Source organism: Dendrobates tinctorius, unplaced genomic scaffold, assembly GCF_039654945.1.
Source record: "Dendrobates tinctorius isolate UK_male_01 unplaced genomic scaffold, ASM3965494v1 ptg000022l, whole genome shotgun sequence".
Lineage (NCBI taxonomy): Eukaryota > Metazoa > Chordata > Amphibia > Anura > Dendrobatidae > Dendrobates > Dendrobates tinctorius.
Window position 1 is genome coordinate 84068644 of NW_027361690.1, and position 18265 is coordinate 84086908.

General features: G+C 46.3%; 1 protein-coding gene across 1 annotated transcript in view; it reads right to left on the minus strand.

Annotated features, from left to right (window-relative positions):
* The window catches only part of CHSY1 (chondroitin sulfate synthase 1), a 51970-nt gene extending 40206 nt beyond the window's left edge, over positions 1–11764 (minus strand). The window contains exons 1-2 of the mRNA XM_073568826.1: positions 11023–11764; positions 2654–3149 (exon numbers count right to left, since the gene is read on the minus strand). Of these exons, the coding sequence (XP_073424927.1) occupies positions 2654–3149; positions 11023–11354 (828 nt within the window). The 5' untranslated portion in view covers positions 11355–11764. The remainder of the gene's footprint in view (positions 1–2653; positions 3150–11022) is intronic.
* Between the last annotated feature and the right edge of the window lie 6501 nt (positions 11765–18265).

Here is an 18265-nt window from a genome sequence, read left to right on the forward strand (position 1 = left end):
TAGGTTTCCAGGTTGGGTGTACGAACGAATACAAAATCCAGAAGCTTCAGTGAAAGCCGAAGCAAAGGGGCCAACAAAATAGAGTTTCCTTTAGCAGGTCTCTATTTCTATGCCTGATGAAGAGACCCGAGTAGTCTGGAGAGCCTGCAATTTGTTACCATATTTTCAGTTAGCCAATAAAAAGGCATCAACCACTAAGGACTCTCAAATCTTAATATTTTTCTATCTACTGGCTAACATAGTAGCATAATATTTAACGTTGAAGGGAGACTTTAAGTCCATCTATTCAACCCATACCCTAACATGTTGATCCAGAGGAAGGCAAAAAAAAAAACCCATGTGGTGAACAGTAAACTCCACGTTGGGGAAAAAAAATTCTATCCCGACTCCACTTACGGCAAATCAGACTAGCTCCCTGGATCAACGCAATATTAAGGAAACTAGTGTATATAACCTGTAATATACTTTTCAAGAAAGGCATCCAGACCCTTCTTAAATTTTAGTAGGGAATCACTCATTACAACATCATATGGCAGAGAGTTCCATAGTCTCATTTCTCTTAGGCTGTGCACACGGTGCGGATTTTGATGCGTTTCCGCAGCGTTTTTGAACACGCAGAATTGCATCAAATCCGCAGTGTAGTACAGTAACAATGATATTCAATGGGAACTTGAGAATTGCTGTGTACATGCTGCGGAAAAATCGCGCGGATTCGCTGCGGGTTGTTTTCCGCAGCACGTCAATACTTTGTGTTGAAATGCAGCGTTTCTGCACCCATGGACTATACAATGAGTAAGGCAAAGCCGCACATCAAAAAACACATGACAATCCGCCTCAATTCCGCAAGCATTTTGCCCAGCGTTTTCTGCCACGAGATGCAGATTCTGTGTGGAAAATTCCACAGGCCAATCTGCAACATGTGCACATAGCCTGTGATTGTGATTAAGCCTTCTTTCCTCCAGACGTAGATGATGCCTCCTTGTCCCTGTCACAGGTCTAAGAGTAAAAAGTTCTTTGTACTGTCCCCTCATATTTATACATTGGAAAAATTAAGGCTTAGGGGTGATCTTATTACAAACTAAATAACCCCAAGTGTAATAACCTGTCTTGGTATTGCAGACCCCCTAGTTCCCTAATAACCTTGGTCGCTCTTCTCTGCACCCGCTCCAGTTCAGCTATGTCATACACCGGAGACCAGAACTGTACACAGTATTCTAAGTGCGGTCGCACTAGTGACTTAATTTTACCTCTATATATGTTCTCCTCAAAGCATCTGTGCCTCTTTTAATGCATCCCATTATTTTATTTGCCTGTGAGCAGCTGCCTGACACTGGCCACTAAATGTGAGTTTGTCATCCACCCATACACCCAGGTCTTTTTCAGTGACAGTTTTGCCCTGTGTCTTACAATTAAGCACATAATTATACATCGATTTCCTCTGCCCAAGTGCATGACCTTACATTTATCCCCATTAAAGCTAATTTGTCAGCCCAAGCTTCTAGTTTACATAAATCTTCCTGTATACATCTTTCCTGCAGCGCTTCAATGAAAAGCTGCCCCCAGTTAGGAACGCATGCGGGACAGCAGCTACTTGTATCCTTTATGGTGCACCGCCACTATCACCTATTGAATGTTACTTATTATTATTACAATATTAGAGGGTGATGTCTCATGATTAACAAGTTTCACAAGACCCTAATTCAAAGCCATGGAAAACCTGCCAGGATGCCTGGCGCCTCATCAAGTAGTAGGCACGGTGAGCAGTTGTGGCTCAGATACAACACGATATTACACCTTGCCTGCTAATCAAAAGAGGTGCTGGGGATTCTGACAGGTAGGAGATCTGCAGGGCTATGGACTAATGATATGGCCATGGACCAGGGTGTTCAAAGTTTTTTTTGATCATGTCTAGTAGTCTTGGAATCCCAACACTTTTAAACAAAAGAGTCTGCAGCTCTCTATGGATACTAGCAGATCACCATGGCCTCATGGACAGATGGATGGACAGACAGCCTCCAATAATGGGTAGAATATACTCAAAGGGCAATGGTATTTTAAAATGCAGTATATAAAAACTACGCTACCAAACAATAGGTATAAAGATCTGCACCATTAATATCCTTGTTTGTTGGTTGGTAGGATGAAATGAACAGAGCTTAAAAAGTTCCGATATGCACTATATTACTTTTCTTCAATAGTGGACTGCGTGATGGTCACAGACACAGGGCAGGGATCTCTAAACTCTGTCCAACCAAATATTTTGAGAGAAGAGACTAGCGAGCGTTGCCCTCGACTTGGAAACTGAGCAGCGTTCTCTAATTAGCCATCCATAACAGCAAGTCCCTTTATCCTTATGAGAAGATTTGTTCATTCTCAGTGGAAAGGATGATCCATCTTCATATCTTATTCATTTCCTGCAGACTGGACTGGAAATACTGTCATAAGATATCAGTAGAGACAAGAGAGAACCTAACAAGACTATCTGTAATTCGGCCCAGCACTCCGTATCTCATGGCACTTTTCTTATTCCGCATTCACATAGTGAATTTGCAGTGGCCTGTCCATGGAAATGTAAACCGAGTGCGACAGGCGATAACAGCACTTTAGAGACAAAACATTATGTGTATAGTAATGAGACATTTGCAGTACTAACCTCATAGGACCAGACACACTGCACCCCTGCGAACCTTCGGACGCATCTACCGATCTCGACATCTTCATGCGTCGTGTACATCTGTCGTATGCACTCTCCAATATGTGGCACCATCCTGCGTAGGACTTCCCTGCTCATGATCACACCAGGGCCACCCATGCAAAAATTTTCACCTGGTTCCAAGGCCAGTTTTCCCATCTCCTCTGTTGAACCAAGACCAGTTTGCCCTAAAAACAAGGGCTCGCTGCTATTGAGGCTACGCAGGAAGCTCTCTAGACGGTCTCCTTTGATGTAGACGTCATCATCTGCTCTCATGAACCACTCGTACTGATCCAGGTAATGATCGTGCATATATTTCAGCATCATGAAGGACTTCTTTTGTGGAGGGTAAGAGTCGTCCACACCTTGCAGTGCCACAACTGGAATTGGTATAGATGTGTCTGAGCCCTCACTTGAAAAAAATTCCACCTTTCCAGGTATTGACTGGGACCAAGTTCTGGGGAAAAAAAATAAATAAATAAAAAATCATCAAATCAGGTCACTATTTAACAGCGATTAACTTGGCCATACAACCAAGAGCAGAGCATCTTTACCCCTAACGTACCCAAAAGTAGTGCCCACTTGTGAGCATGATAAGCTTGTATGACAGAACATATTACCATGGCATAGAAAAAACTGTAGTCACTTACCGGAACTGTAGTTACGGTAAGTGACAAATTCAGCTCTATTACACCCTTGCCTCCTCTACACCATCTTGTGAAAACGTGCTGGCCTAGATTGACTACCACACTACCCGCACTCATAATCGCTGTAGGAAGACACTTGTGAAGTTTTCTCCCCTTAGTCAGCGTCTGACGAGGTAAAGAGAACAGAAGGAGACCTGTAACCTGCAGGTCACTACGTATCATACACGACATTGTCATTTTAACAGACTGCCCTCACCGAGGACACCCATACCGGCCTGGAGACAAGGGAGTTCTAAGGGTCTCTGTTCTCATAGGGAGCAATCTAGTCACGTGGAAGGCTTGGAATAGCAGAATTGGTTACAGAAACAGCATTCCTGCAAGGATAGATCATTAAAATTACAATCAGTAGTGAAAAGAAGAACCGCCATCCCCAAAAAATACACGAGGAATAGAGAATGAAGAACACGTGTAACATAACAAGTGATCTATAAAAACAAAAGCTGACCCCTTCTTGCATAAAGCCGGTTTCACATGTCCAACATACATGTTCTCAGTACGGACCGTGGTGTCCAGGCCGGCTGCAGATCTATACCTACGAGGGTGTCAAGTTTGGACTGAGACCCACAACCCGGCCAAACAGGTCTGTACTCAAGACTAAATTTTGGAAGTCTCAAATCGGTCTAAAAAAAAAAAAAAACAAAAAAAAAAAAACCCAAGGGCATTTTCTTTTCCAAGGCATATTAGAATACACTATCTCAAATGTTTTTCTTGTCACAAGTTCTGTAAAATGCTCATTGGTCAGATAATGTACCATATTAGTAATCTCCGCGTGTAAACATAGGATGTGCTGCCAACAGTATGCAGCCAAATGGAGGTCGAACAATCGTAATAACAATTAGCACCAGCACGGCAAGGACCCCAGAAGGGCGCAATCAGCACTCATTAGGGGTAGAAATCAGCCCAAGATCTCTGCACCAGGCTACATTACCGTTCACCACATCAAATACCCATGGGCATACTTATGCAAGAGTCAAGCAGGCAGAAGCATTGTTCTTGACGAAAACTGTTTGTCAGCAGCACGGGATCAGTGATCAGGGTACGGTGCAACTCAATACACCTCAGCCGACAGCGGCATCAATGCTTAATCACCCAGAGATAAGCCAGAAACTGAGCCAAAGTAATTACAATTATGTGCAAATCACTGGCATCAAAATGTGCCGCCACCTATATCACCACTATGTACACATCACAAAAACCAGATAAAAGGGATATTCAGTTACAGGACTGCAACATACCCTGGCCCCAAAGACCATAAAATGGAGCTCTGATAAAACAAGTGTTTGTTTCAGACGTTGTGTGTCCAAATCGGTGGTGCCATTATTACATAAACCATGTGTTGGAGGCAGACTATAAACGCACAGAACATGTACAAATGGTAAAAGATTCAGTATGGGTGCGCTACTCTACTTGTGAATTTGGCCATGAGCATGAGGCATTTAGGATACACACTTAAGACTTGGTCTGAACTGGACCGGTGTCCACACTCATAACTCAGTCAGAAGCCTGTTATGAATGGGTCACAGAGGAGAAAAAAAGCAAAACAAGCTAAGCCACAGAAAACCAGAGTGGTTGGTAACTATGCAGATCCCTGATCTTACCACACAACTAGCAGTAGCCGTGGAGCGTGCCTACGATGAACCTAGACGCCTCGTCACGGCCGGAGGACTACATAAGCCTAAAGCAAGAAAAGGGAAAACTGCCCCAGAGCAGACCCCAAAGGAATAGATAGCCCCCACACATGTATTGACGGTGAAACAAGATGAAGGCACAAATACAGGCAGGAAAATAGGCTGAGCAAATGATGGGGCCCAAACTAACTTGAAAGGGGAACTGCTACCTTGGATCTAATCCTTATAAACAGGGAGGAAATGGTTGAGGAGGTAAAAGTGGCTGGGACCCTAGGAGGTAGCGACCATGCTATTTTAGAATTTTGGATAACTAGAGGCGGAAGACCTGTGAAGACTCAGACGTCAAGGTTAGATTTCAGAAAGGCAGATTTTAAGGGATTCAGAAAGAGAATTGGAGGGATCCAATGGCTGGATATCCTTAAAGACAAAAATGTCCAGGAAGGATGGGAAATCTTGAAAAATGAAATTCTCAAAGCACAGTTGTTAACAATTCCGAAAAGAGGGAAGAATAGGAAGCAGTTAAGGAAACCAGTATGGATGAACACAGAACTTAAGCACATGCTAAAAAGGAAGAAAAAAATGTTTATAAAATGGAAAGAGGGAGGCATATCTAAAGAAGAATATAATGCTGTCTGCAGAACCTGCAGGGCACAAATCAGATTAGCTAAAGCTGAAAATGAATTGAGGCTTGCAAGAGATGTCAAAAGCAATAATAAAGGATTTTGGGGATATGTCAAAAGTAAAAGAAAAGTCAAAGATGCTATAGGATTTTTACAGGATGAAAATGATGAAATGGTAAGACAGGATGTTGAGAAGGCTGAACTTTTAAATTCCTATTTTGCATCTGTTTTCTCTCAGAAAGGAAATGTAACATCAACTGTTATTCACTGTCCTATTAAGGGAATAGAAGAATCCAGGATATCTATAAACAGAAAGATAGTGAGGAAACACTTAGCTAGCCTAAATGAATTCAAGTCTCCAGGTCCAGATGAATTACACCCCAGAGTACTGAAGGAGATAGCAGAAGAAATTTTTGAACCCCTCTCTATAATCTTTGAAAATTCTTGGAGAACAGGAGAAGTGCCAGAAGACTGGAGAAGAGCAAATGTTGTTCCTATCTTCAAAAAGGGGAAGAAGGTGGACCCAGGCAACTATAGGCCGGTGAGTCTGACTTCTATACCAGGAAAGATCTTTGAACAAATTATTAAACAACATGTATGTCAATACCTGGATAAGAATGAAGTGATTAAACAGAGTCAGCATGGGTTTGTAACTAATAAGTCATGTCAGACTAACTTAATTTCCTTCTATGACGGTATCACTGATTGGGTGGATCAAGGAAATGCTGTAGATATAGTATATCTTGACTTCAGCAAAGCATTTGACAAAGTCTCTCATACAATCCTTATTGAAAAAATGATTAAGTATGGAATGGACAAGGCAACTGTTAGGTGGATTCATAACTGGCTTAGTGATCGGACCCAAAGAGTGGTCGTAAATGGCTGCACATCCAGTTGGAAGAATGTCTCAAGTGGGGTACCACAGGGCTCTGTCCTGGGCCCTGTATTGTTCAACATCTTTATCAACGATTTAGATGAAGGAATTGAGGGTAAACTGATTAAATTTGCTGATGACACAAAGCTAGGAGGGATAGCTAATACTAGAGAAGAGAGAGAGAGGATTCAAAAAGATTTAAATAAACTGGAGAAGTGGGCAGCAACTAACAGAATGGTTTTTAACAGGGAGAAATGCAAAGTACTACATCTGGGCAATAAAAATGGAAAAAGCATATATAGAATGGGAGGAATAGGGCTAAGTGACAGCACATGTGAAAAAGACTTGGGTATACTAATAGATCACAGACTGAATATGAGTCAACAATGTGATGCAGCAGCAAAAAAGGCAAATGCAATTCTAGGATGTATTAACAGAAGCATACAGTCTAGATCACGTGAAGTCATTATTTCCCTCTACTCCTCTTTGGTCAGACCTCATCTGGAATATTGTGTCCAGTTTTGGGCACCACATTTTAAAAAAGACATCAACAAACTGGAGCAAGTTCAGAAAAGAGCGACCAGAATGGTGACCGGTCTGCAAACCCTGTCTTATGAGGAAAGGTTGCAGGATTTGGGAATGTTTAGTTTGCAAAAGAGAAGACTGAGAGGAGACTTAATAGCTGTCTACAAATATCTAAAGGGCTGTCACATTGTAGAAGGATCAACTTTATTCTCATTTGCACAAGGAAAGACTAGAAGCAATGGGATGAAACTGAATGGGAGGAGACACAGATTAGATATTAGAAAAAACTTTTTGACAGTTAAGAGTGATCAATGAGTGGAACAGGCTGCCACGAGAAGTGGTGAGTTCTCCTTCAATGGAAGTCTTCAAACAGAGGCTGGACAGACATCTGACTGGGATGATTTAGCGAATCCTGCTTTGAGCAGGGGGTTGGACCAGATGGCCCAGGAGGTCCCTTCCAACTCTACGATTCTATGATTCTATGATTCTATGAAAGGAAAGGCAAGTCACTGTCTGCAACCTGCAAAAAAACCCTACAAAAATAATGTCCAACACTTCTGACAGCAAAATTAACCCTGAAGTGACTTCTCCCACTATATCAGCACTCTGGAATATTCTGAGACAGAGCAAAAAGAGACAAAAAGCCAATTGGCAAAATACTGATAAATAAGAGTGGAAATTCAGCTCAGCCCCCAGCCGGGGCTGGCAGACCACACAAAAAACTGAATAGACCAACAAAATCAAGTGTGAACATTAGCAGAAAAACTTAGCTTTAGATGACTGGAACAGAGCTGAAAACCAAGAGCTGACAAGCCAGAAGGAATCACCAGCAACTGAATAGGGCGTCAGCTGTCTTAAATCCAATCTGAGAATCCTGAGATCCAATCGTCATCCTCATTCTCAGGTGGCAGATCTCCACCGATCAAACCAACCGCACAACCTGCAGTCACCACCAGAGGGAGTCCAGAAGGGGAACTCACAACTGGTGAACCAGAGTGTCTCACAACAGAAGCCCCTATCGGAAACCCAAAAGGACGGGCTTCAGAAACGCCTTCAAGTACACAAGCTGCGGCCAAAACATGACTTATAAGCCAGACACAATAGAAAACTTAATATTATAGATAAATATTACTACAACTACTAAACTATTGTGTCTGGCTACCCACCACATTAGAAGGTCGGCAGGACTGGCCAACTCTGCAGGCTTTATGCCATACAGTCCGCTTACATTCAACCACTAAACACAGTTATGATTTTTTTTTGTCACAATTAATGGATTTAACAAGGAGGTGACCCTAGCTAAAATGTTACTCAAGTACTAATCTAAGACAAAATTTACTGTGAGGACATACAGAACCATTTACACTGCAAGGGTATCAGGAACGAGGGACCCTAGGAGCATTCTTTTTAAGATAATCATGCTGTGTAAACAGGCTGACAATCATCATCATCTTCACAAGCAAAACATTCTCATCCTGGGTAAAAAAAAAAAAAAATATATAATTTGTACTGCATAAAAAAGATGACAGTTCTCTGCAGCACATCGTGATGAGTAAACAGGACTTGTGCTGCCGAAATCAAAGGCAACCTATATGCACTGAACGAACCGATAGCTCAGCGTGCATCTGACGGGCGGTCTGCCCATGTAAACAGGCTATTAAACATTGGCTGATCAACAACTATCTACTGATTGGTGGTCAGTCGATGGGTGGTGTAAATGCAACACAATACAGACAGCACATCTGCCCGACAAATAGATTCTAGACATTTGCTCTGCTCTGACTGGGTTTGGTGCCAGTGACACAAGGCAGAAGACATAATGCACCTGCATAGACCACAGCTGTCACATGCAACAATAAAGTGCGAGTACCCCTAATCTAGTGATAATCACAGTATACCAGTACCCCTAATCTAGTGATAATCACAGTATACCGGGCAGGACAGTGGTTAGCACTGCAGCGCTGGGGTCCTGGGGGGTCAAATGCCATCAAGGACGTCTGCAAGGAGCTTGTATGCTTTCCTCCCCCACTCCAAAGACATACTAATAAAGAATCTAAATTGTGAGCCACAATGGGGACAGCGCTAATAATGTCTGTAAAGTGCTGTGAAATTAATGGCGCTATATGAGTAAAACCTACACGTACATTTATTGTCCTCACATGTAAGAGCACAGAAAATTACAGCTCAGAGTGACAGGATGGACCATTTTTAGGACACCTGGCGGCCACCATAAAACAATGGCACTGTCCCCCTCGCCTCCACCTTTACCACAAATTAAAGCAGAGTTGACACGTGCCTGCTTCCACCTGGTATAATGTATATAACATCTGCTAAATAACTTGCCAAGCTTTACTCAAGGACGAGCCCACAGACGAGATGGTGAAGTGAGAGAAGCTCAATAACCTAGTATTAGTTACAGCCATAGGACAGAAGTCTGAAATTCTAGTGTCCGCATTCTGCCAACGTAACACTCCAGTAAGTCTCCACGCTTAGCATGTCAGTCTCCACGCTTAGCATGTCAGTCTCCACGCTGAGAAATGATACTTCAGTATGTACAACATAGCACATGAGTAATAGTCCACACGCTGGGACCAATATGAATGAAGTGGTGGTCGCACCGTGCCCAGCGATGCCCCTCAGTAGGGTCTGGCGGACGCACCGTGCCCGGCGATGCCCCTCAGTAATGCCCGGCGTACGCATCGTGCCCCTCAGTAGGGTCTGGCGGACGCACCGTGCCCCTCAGTAGGGTCTGGCGGACGCACCGTGCCCGGCGATGCCCCTCAGTAGGGTCTGGCGGACGCACCGTGCCCCTCAGTAGGGTCTGGCGGACGCACCGTGCCCCTCAGTAGGGTCTGGCGGACGCACCGTGCCCCTCAGTAGGGTCTGGCGGACGCACCGTGCCCCTCAGTAGGGTCTGGCGGACGCACCGTGCCCCTCAGTAGGGTCTGGCGGACGCACCGTGCCCGGCGATGCCCCTCAGTAATGCCCGGTGTACACACCGTGCCCGGCGATGCCCCTCAGTAATGCCCGGTGTACACACCGTGCCCGGCGATGCCCCTCAGTAATGCCCGGTGTACACACCGTGCCCGGCGATGCCCCTCAGTAATGCCCGGTGTACACACCGTGCCCGGCGATGCCCCTCAGTAATGCCCGGCGTACACACCGTGCCCGGCGATGCCCCTCAGTAATGCCCGGCGTACACACCGTGCCCGGCGATGCCCCTCAGTAATGCCCGGCGTAGACACTGTGCCCGGCGATGCCCCTCAGTAGGGTCCGGCGTACGCACCGTGCCCGGCGATGCCCCTCAGTAGGGTCCGGTGGACGCACCGTGCCCGGCGATGCCCCTCAGTAGGGTCTGGTGGACGCACCGTGCCCGGCGATGCCCCTCAGTAGGGTCTGGTGGACGCACCGTGCCCGGCGATGCCCCTCAGTAGGGTCTGGTGGACGCACCGTGCCCGGCGATGCCCCTCAGTAGGGTCTGGTGGACGCACCGTGCCCGGCGATGCCCCTCAGTAGGGTCTGGTGGACGCACCGTGCCCGGCGATGCCCCTCAGTAGGGTCTGGTGGACGCACCGTGCCCGGCGATGCCCCTCAGTAGGGTCTGGTGGACGCACCGTGCCCGGCGATGCCCCTCAGTAGGGTCTGGTGGACGCACCGTGCCCGGCGATGCCCCTCAGTAGGGTCTGGTGGACGCACCGTGCCCGGCGATGCCCCTCAGTAGGGTCTGGTGGACGCACCGTGCCCGGCGATGCCCCTCAGTAGGGTCTGGTGGACGCACCGTGCCCGGCGATGCCCCTCAGTAGGGTCTGGTGGACGCACTGTGCCCGGCGATGCCCCTCAGTAGGGTCTGGAGTACGCACTGTGCCCCGCGATGCCCCTCAGTAATGCCCGGTGTACACACCGTGCCCGGCGATGCCCCTCAGTAATGCCCGGCGTAGACACTGTGCCCAGTGATGCCCACGGGCAGGCCTCTCACCTGTACGCTGCCACGGCCCGGGTGGGCAGGTATTTCTGTGCAGTCATCACCCCCACGAAGAGGAAGTTCTTGTCCGGGGGAATGCCGTCCTCGCTGCCCGGCTCCAGGGCTCCGTTGTACGTGGCCTTCAGATCTCGCCAGCTCAGGTCCGTCCTGCTCCCGGGCTGCCCTCCACATCCCGCCGACGGTCCTCCTAACGCGGAGCGGAGCCGCTTGCCGCTGTACCGGTGCAGCTCGGCGGCCCGGGGGATGATGAGCCGGGATGCAATGAGGAAGCCGAGCACCAGCCCCAGCAGCACACTGAGCCACGAGCGGCGGCCCCGAGCGGCCATCCCTGTGTGCGGGCAGCGGTGTCCGAGATCAGCGCCTACAGCCCGCGTCCTGTCATGTACCCGGAGCCGCCGTCACCTGCCCCGCACCGCGGTCATCTACGTGTGTGCCCCAGCGCTGCTCCCCGCAGCCTGCCACGACACCGCCGGGCAGGTCAGCCGCCGCTACCTATTGTCCTCCTGGCGTCCCCTCCCGCCCTCAGGCGCACAAGGCCGGCCCGACACGCTCCTGCGTCCTCCACTCTCACACTCAGGCCTGGGGGAATTCGGGGGTCAGGGTCGCGGCCCTCCTCCCATGCCGGTGTATCTGCCGTCCCGCTGGCCCCTCACTGCACACAGCACAGCTCCTCACGTCACCCGCGCCGCGGCTCTTTAAGCTCACAGACTATCGGACTAGGGAATGAACCCGCCCGGCACCCGTACTGCCCGCTCTGATTGGCTGCTAGTGAGAGAGGCCCCGGATCACGTGACTTGCGAAAAAAGCAAAACTTTCGGTGCTGCAACTGCCAACACTCAGTGATTGTACTGTGGGGGCCGAGCCACAGCGTGCTGGGTGTATGGAGGCGCTGTGCCGAGCAAAACCGCGCACTGTGCCAGCCTGTGTACATGGAGGCTCTACTCAGGACAAAACCGCTCACTGTGCCTCATCTGGGAACAGATTTCTAAGGCTGTGTGCACACGCTGCGGAATGCTCTGCGGATTTGTCCCCGCGGATTTAGTAAAATCTGCAGATTAGCCTGTAGTTTATCATCTCTACAATGGAGGAGATGGCAAACCGCAGCGGAATCCGCAGAAAGAACTGACATGGCAATTCTTTCTCCCATTTTGAAACCGCGGAAAATTCCGCACAGTGTGCACTGCGGTTTTCATTTTGCATAGAAAACAAAGGTACTGTACAACGCAGCAGAAACTGCAACGTGTGCACACACCCTAACGCTATATGAATGTATGTACACGTGCAGCTCACAATTTTACAATATCATCAAAAAATTAATTTCAGTTCTTCAATAAAAAGTGAAACTCATATATTATATAGAGTCATTACAGAGTGATCTATGTCACGTTTATTTCTGTTAATGTTGATGATTATGGCTTACAGCCAATGAAAACCCAAAAGTCATTATCTCAGTAAATTAGAATAATTAACAAATATCCAAGAAGTATCATTTCTCCTTGTGGAGAATGACATGCTAAGCATGTCGAGGTGAGGAGACTTAAAGTCGCAATGCTCCTCTGGGAAATATGCTAATTATGCAATTGTCTCTTCAGAGAGGAAGAGGACTAGGACTTTATAATAAGTCATGTAACAAGGCTCGTTAAAGGGTCGACATTGACTTTTAGGATTGCTACTTCCAATAGGTGGCACTAGAGTTCTAGTCCTCTTCCTCTCTGAAGAGACAATTTGCATAATAATTAACAAAAAACACCTGTAAAGGCTTCCTAAGCAGTTAAAGGTCCCCTAGTCTGATTCAGTAAGTTCCACAATCATGGGGAAGACTGCTGACTTGACAGATGTCCAGAAGGCAGTCACTGACACACTCCACAAGGAGGGTAAGCCACAAAAGGTCATTGCTAAAGAAGCTGGCTGTTCACAGAGTGCTGTATCCAAGCATATGAATGGAAAGTTGAGTGGATGGAAAAAGTGTGGTAGAAAAAGGTGCACAAGCAACCGGGATAACCACAGCCTTGAAAGGATTGTTAAGAAAAGGCCATTCAAAAATTTGGGGGAGATTCACATGGAGCGGACTGCTGCTGGAGTCATTGCTTCAAGAGCCACCACACACAAACGTATCCAGGATATGGGCTACAAGTGTCGCATTCCTTGTGTCAAGCCTCTCATGACTAATAGACAATGCCCGAAGCGTCTTAACTGGGCCAAGGAGAAAAAGAACTGGACTGTTGCTCAGTGGTCCAAGGTGTTGTCAGATGAGAGTAAATTTTGGATTTCATTTGGAAATCAAGGTCCCAGAGTGTGGAGGAAGAGTGGAGAGACCACAATCCAAGCTGCTGGAGGTTTAGTGTGAAGTTTCCACAATCAGTGATGGTTTGGGGAGCCATGTTATCTGCTGGTGTAGGTCCACTGTGTTTATCAAGACCAAAGTCAGCGCTTTCGTCTACCAGGAAATTTTACAGCACTTCATGCTTCCCTCTGCCGACAAGGTTTTTGGAGATGGAAATTTCATTCTCCAGCAGGACTTGGCCCCTGTCCACACTGCCAAAAGTACCAATACCTGGTGTAAAACAACAGTATCACTGTGCTTGATTGCCCAGCAAACTCGCCTGACCTTAACCCCATAGAGAATCTGTAGGGTATTGTCAAGAGGAAGATGAGAGACTCCAGACCCAACAATGCAGACGAGCTGAAGGCTGCTATCAAAGCAACCTGGGCTTCCATAACCCCTCAGCAGTGCCACAGGCTGATCGCATCCATGCCATGCCGCATTGATGCAGTAATTGATGCAAAAGGAGCCCCGACCAAGTATTGAGTGCATTTACTGAACATACATTTCAGTAGGCCAACATTTCGGATTTTAAAATCATTTTTCAAGCTGGTGTTATAAAGTATTCTAATTTCCTGAGATAATGACTTTTGGGTTTTCATTGGCTGTAAGCCATAATCATCAACATTAACAGAAATAAACACTTGGAATAGATCACTCTGTTTGTAATGACTCTATATAATATGAGTTTCACTTTTTGTATTGAAGAACTGAAATAAATTATTTTTTTGATATTCTAATTTTGTGAGAAGCACCTGTGTGTATATATATATATATATATATATATATATATATATATCTCAATCAGTCGCACTACATAAACAGTGGTATGTAAAAATTTGGGCACCCCAAAATTACTGTTATTGTGAACAATTAACCAAGTTGAAGATGAATCGATCTCTCAAAGGTCTAAATTTAAAGATGACACATTTCCTTTGTATTTTAGGCAAGAATATATATATATATATATATATATATATATATATACATATATATATATATAAATATGAGGAGATTGGGATCCAGCAAAAGGATGAAAGTTCACCAGATTTGTAAAAACTTCTTCTTTATTAATCCATTATGTCATAAAAAGTAAGAGGAACTCCAATCAATTATGTAGCATTCCAGCAAGGGAATGAGTTGCGCCAGAAGCTATCTAGAGGCCCGCTGTCATGGAACCATTATTATAACCGTGAAAAAATAGCTGCAGGTCTGAAGGAAATTTGTGTTAGAACATTCACTGTCAATTACTGATGGTCAAGCTTCTTTGACTAGGAAGAGTCTAGTCCAACCATCCCAATATATCACTTTTTTCATCTAAGCCCACATATGAACGTTATCCAGTCCAGCGTCTGCAACTTGGAAGTTTTTGCAATGACTAGAATGGCATTCATAATAGAGATCATACTGTAATACCATCCATATAATTATTTCTCATTACATACCACATAGAATACTCAGGGGTCAATGTTTCTGTACCAAATAAATCTAAGATTGTGTAACTTGTGCAAAAAAGCTTTACATCAAGTGGGAGCCAAAATCAGTATAATTTGCTGCATTTCTAAAATCAGGTAAATTGAGACAGAAACTGAGACACATGCCGAGCAAGGTGTACAGTGTTCTCTGGACAAGAATCAACATCGTAGCTTTTCTCCTACTTGCTGCTATAAGTTCAGCATTATAAAGACCTTATTGGAGGGTTATAATAACAAATGACTTAAGCAAAAGGAAGCCTAAGGGTTTATATAAGATGTCTAGGTCCCCCTAGTGGACCAAGCATGTACTGACCTCAAAGGAACAAAGAAAACGGTAAGGGTCTTTGTTGAATGACAAAGCAATGGTGAGGGATAAAGTGTCTATAGAGAACTATACAATAGTGCAGGACTGGCCATGTTCACATGTTCAGTAGTGATCAGTTAGAACGGATCCTGCAGCAATCCGTTGTAGACACACCTTTTTAGTCCGTTTTTTAATAACTGATCTCTGTTGGATCCGTTTTTTTAACATTGAAGTCTTTAGAAAATGGATCTGTTAATCAGCAATCCATTTGTAATGGATCTGTCTCTTGCTCACTGGATCCAGTAACCTAATCCAGAAACAAACAGCATCAATGCACAAATCGCTGGCACCACTAAATGACATACAGTGTAAATACATGTATATATAGTATATATAATGCTATGCATACAGCTACATATACACTTTGAGTGCAGCTACGTTTAAAGTTAACGTGCGTCGGGGTGGAGGGATGCAGTGCCATTCTAAAAGCAGCCATTGTTCATTATATAACCAGGTAATACTTTATAGTTTTATCATTATGTTAGCTGCTAACTTTAGTGAGATACTGTTTCTAGAATGAGTCTTGCTTTGTTATTGTGGTCATCATGATTGAGTTATTCTGATGCCATATTATAGCGATACCTAATGGTCATAAATGTTTACATACATTATTGGCACATTACTGCGTCTCCAGTCGTATTGGCACCTTCTCTGAATTTTAGCTCTATTTTTACTGTTATTTACTATTCAATAAAATAATATGTTTTGTTTTTTTTTATCTCCTTGTTCTCACTTCTTTAGTCGTGCGAGCCATCATCTCTCTGGCTGTGTATAATTAATTTTCTTTTTTTGTCTTCTCCCTTCATATTCCACTCCTTCCTGCCTGTATCCATACCAGCATCTCTTGTGTGAACAGCTCCAAACTGTTCCTTCATATTCTACTCCTCCCAGTCTGTATCAATACCGGCACCCACTATGTGAACAGGTCTCTACCTGTTCCTTCATATACCACTCCAGCTTGCCCTGTGTCTCTCCCGTGCCTGCCTGCCCTGTGTCTCAAGCCATGCTTGCTTGCCCTGTGTCTCAAGCCGTGCCTGCTTGCCCTGTGTCTCAAGCCGTGCCTGCTTGCCCTGTATCTCAAGCCGTGCCTGCTTGCCCTGTATCTCAAGCCGTGCCTGCTGTGCCTACCTGCCTGCCTGTCAGTCACACCTGTCCAAGGGCTTTGTCCCCGAGTGGGATCAGCAGCCACAGCCAGACACCACCCTGGAGTGGCACCCGGCAGCTACCTGCCACACAAGCCTGACCTCACCATCAGAGGCTCCAGCGAAGACCAAGGTAGCTGTCGAAGGTACGCCCCTTCCAGGGTAGTCTAGTTTGTGGCACAGTGGGTCCACAACCCCCCCCGGCTCGCAACAACCCGCCAAAGCGCGAGTGTGACAGTTTGCTCAGGCCATGGTCCCCGCTGTGTCCCATTCCTTTCGCTACCGGAGCGAGATGAACTTTTATGCCAGCATGGACAACTAAATTCTTTACCAAGTCCGAAACCCGGTCCTTCACTGCTCCACCCACCATTGTGGTCTCCAATGAACTGTTTGCTCAGCTTGAGGCTGGCATTCCTAAAGTTAAACCCCCCTCGGAGCCACCAAGATATGATGGGGATCCTGAGCAGTGTTGTGTCTTCTTGGAACAGTGCTTACGGTACATCCAATGGCATGCTCCCTTCCTTGCCACTGATCGGGTAAAGATAGGACTGCTAATGACCTACCTAACAGGAGATGCCTTGGAGTGGCTTAACCCCCTCTGGGAAGCAGGGGATCCTATCACCCCGAGTCTTCCAATCTTCAAGGTGGCCTTCTGCAAAGCCTTCCAGAAGCCTAGTACCGCGCCTTCTGAGAAGTCTTCCCCCCAAGCTTCCAGAAACGGACCAGACGAAGAAAACCAGAGGGTAAATCGTCTCAACCAGCTGTGACCGTCCCTGACACTCCTGTTCCACAGCCTGCCAACCCCGCCTCCCGTGTAAGATCCAAGAGGTCTAATAAAAAGGGGCTGGCAAGCTTGCAGCCGGAATCTGGTCTTGTGAAGGAACATCCTGTCAGTCTCTGCCCTGTGAAGCCAATGCTACTAAATCCTGGGCCTGTAGGAGAGGAAGCCCTTGGTGAGAGCACTCCCTCTCCATCAAAAGCTATGACTGTTTCTCTTTCTTCTGGGAGCTTTGGTGTGTATTAACAGCCAGCCATACGAAGTCGGTGTGTGGTCTCTGTCTTGCAGCTCCCGAAACCAGTGTGGGCATTGTCTAGGGGTGGCCGAGCCCTGTTCGAGAACAGTCTAGTCCTGCAAGGACAACTACAGCTCCAGGTCGGAGCACTATACACGAAGAAGTTCATCTTCCAGTTGCTGTCTGGTGTGCCCATGGGTCATTTTGAGCCATAGATCCTTGTGCCCATTTATGTCTGGTGACCCAGTATGGTTCTTCGCTTGAAGCAACCAAGTGACAAAAGGTGTCAGGTTCCCTTGTGTCAGAGTCAGGCAGCAAGGTCGTCTTCTTCATCTGGTAAGAAGCAGCCAAGACACAGCGGGGTGCAATTTCTGTACCTTTAATTGATAAATGCAGTCCAGGGTCCTGGTTAAAGATGGTACCGGAGCAGGCTAGCCTGGAAGCAACTCAGGAATTCTCTCTCAGCAGATGGGCTGTGCAGTCTCCTTCCTAGCGCGTACTTGAGGGATCTCCAGTATTGAGTTACACTGAAGTTCCTCCTGTCAGATGTTCCCAAGAACTCTACTTGTATGGCAGACAACTGTAGCCTGTTCCAGGGACTCCTCACTCCTAAGTCCCGGCTCACTATCCGTGTTGCTGTTGTGCCCTCAAGTCTTAGATGGGAGTATTGCATTTACAGCTTTCTACTCCTCTGGTGTCTGCTGTAGGACCATCAGTGTCCATACAGCCTTGGAGACCAGGCTCCAGTTCATGCGCTCTTACAGGAGATGAGCTCTTCCTCTCAGCTCTATCTCAGCACTCCTTCCACACGTCTGCACACTTCACCCTCCGCAGACTAACTAACTACTCTCTCCCCTTGGCCCTCAGAGAGCACTCCTCCCCTTAATCCCGGTTCAGAGTTCCCATTGCTGGCCTGGAGT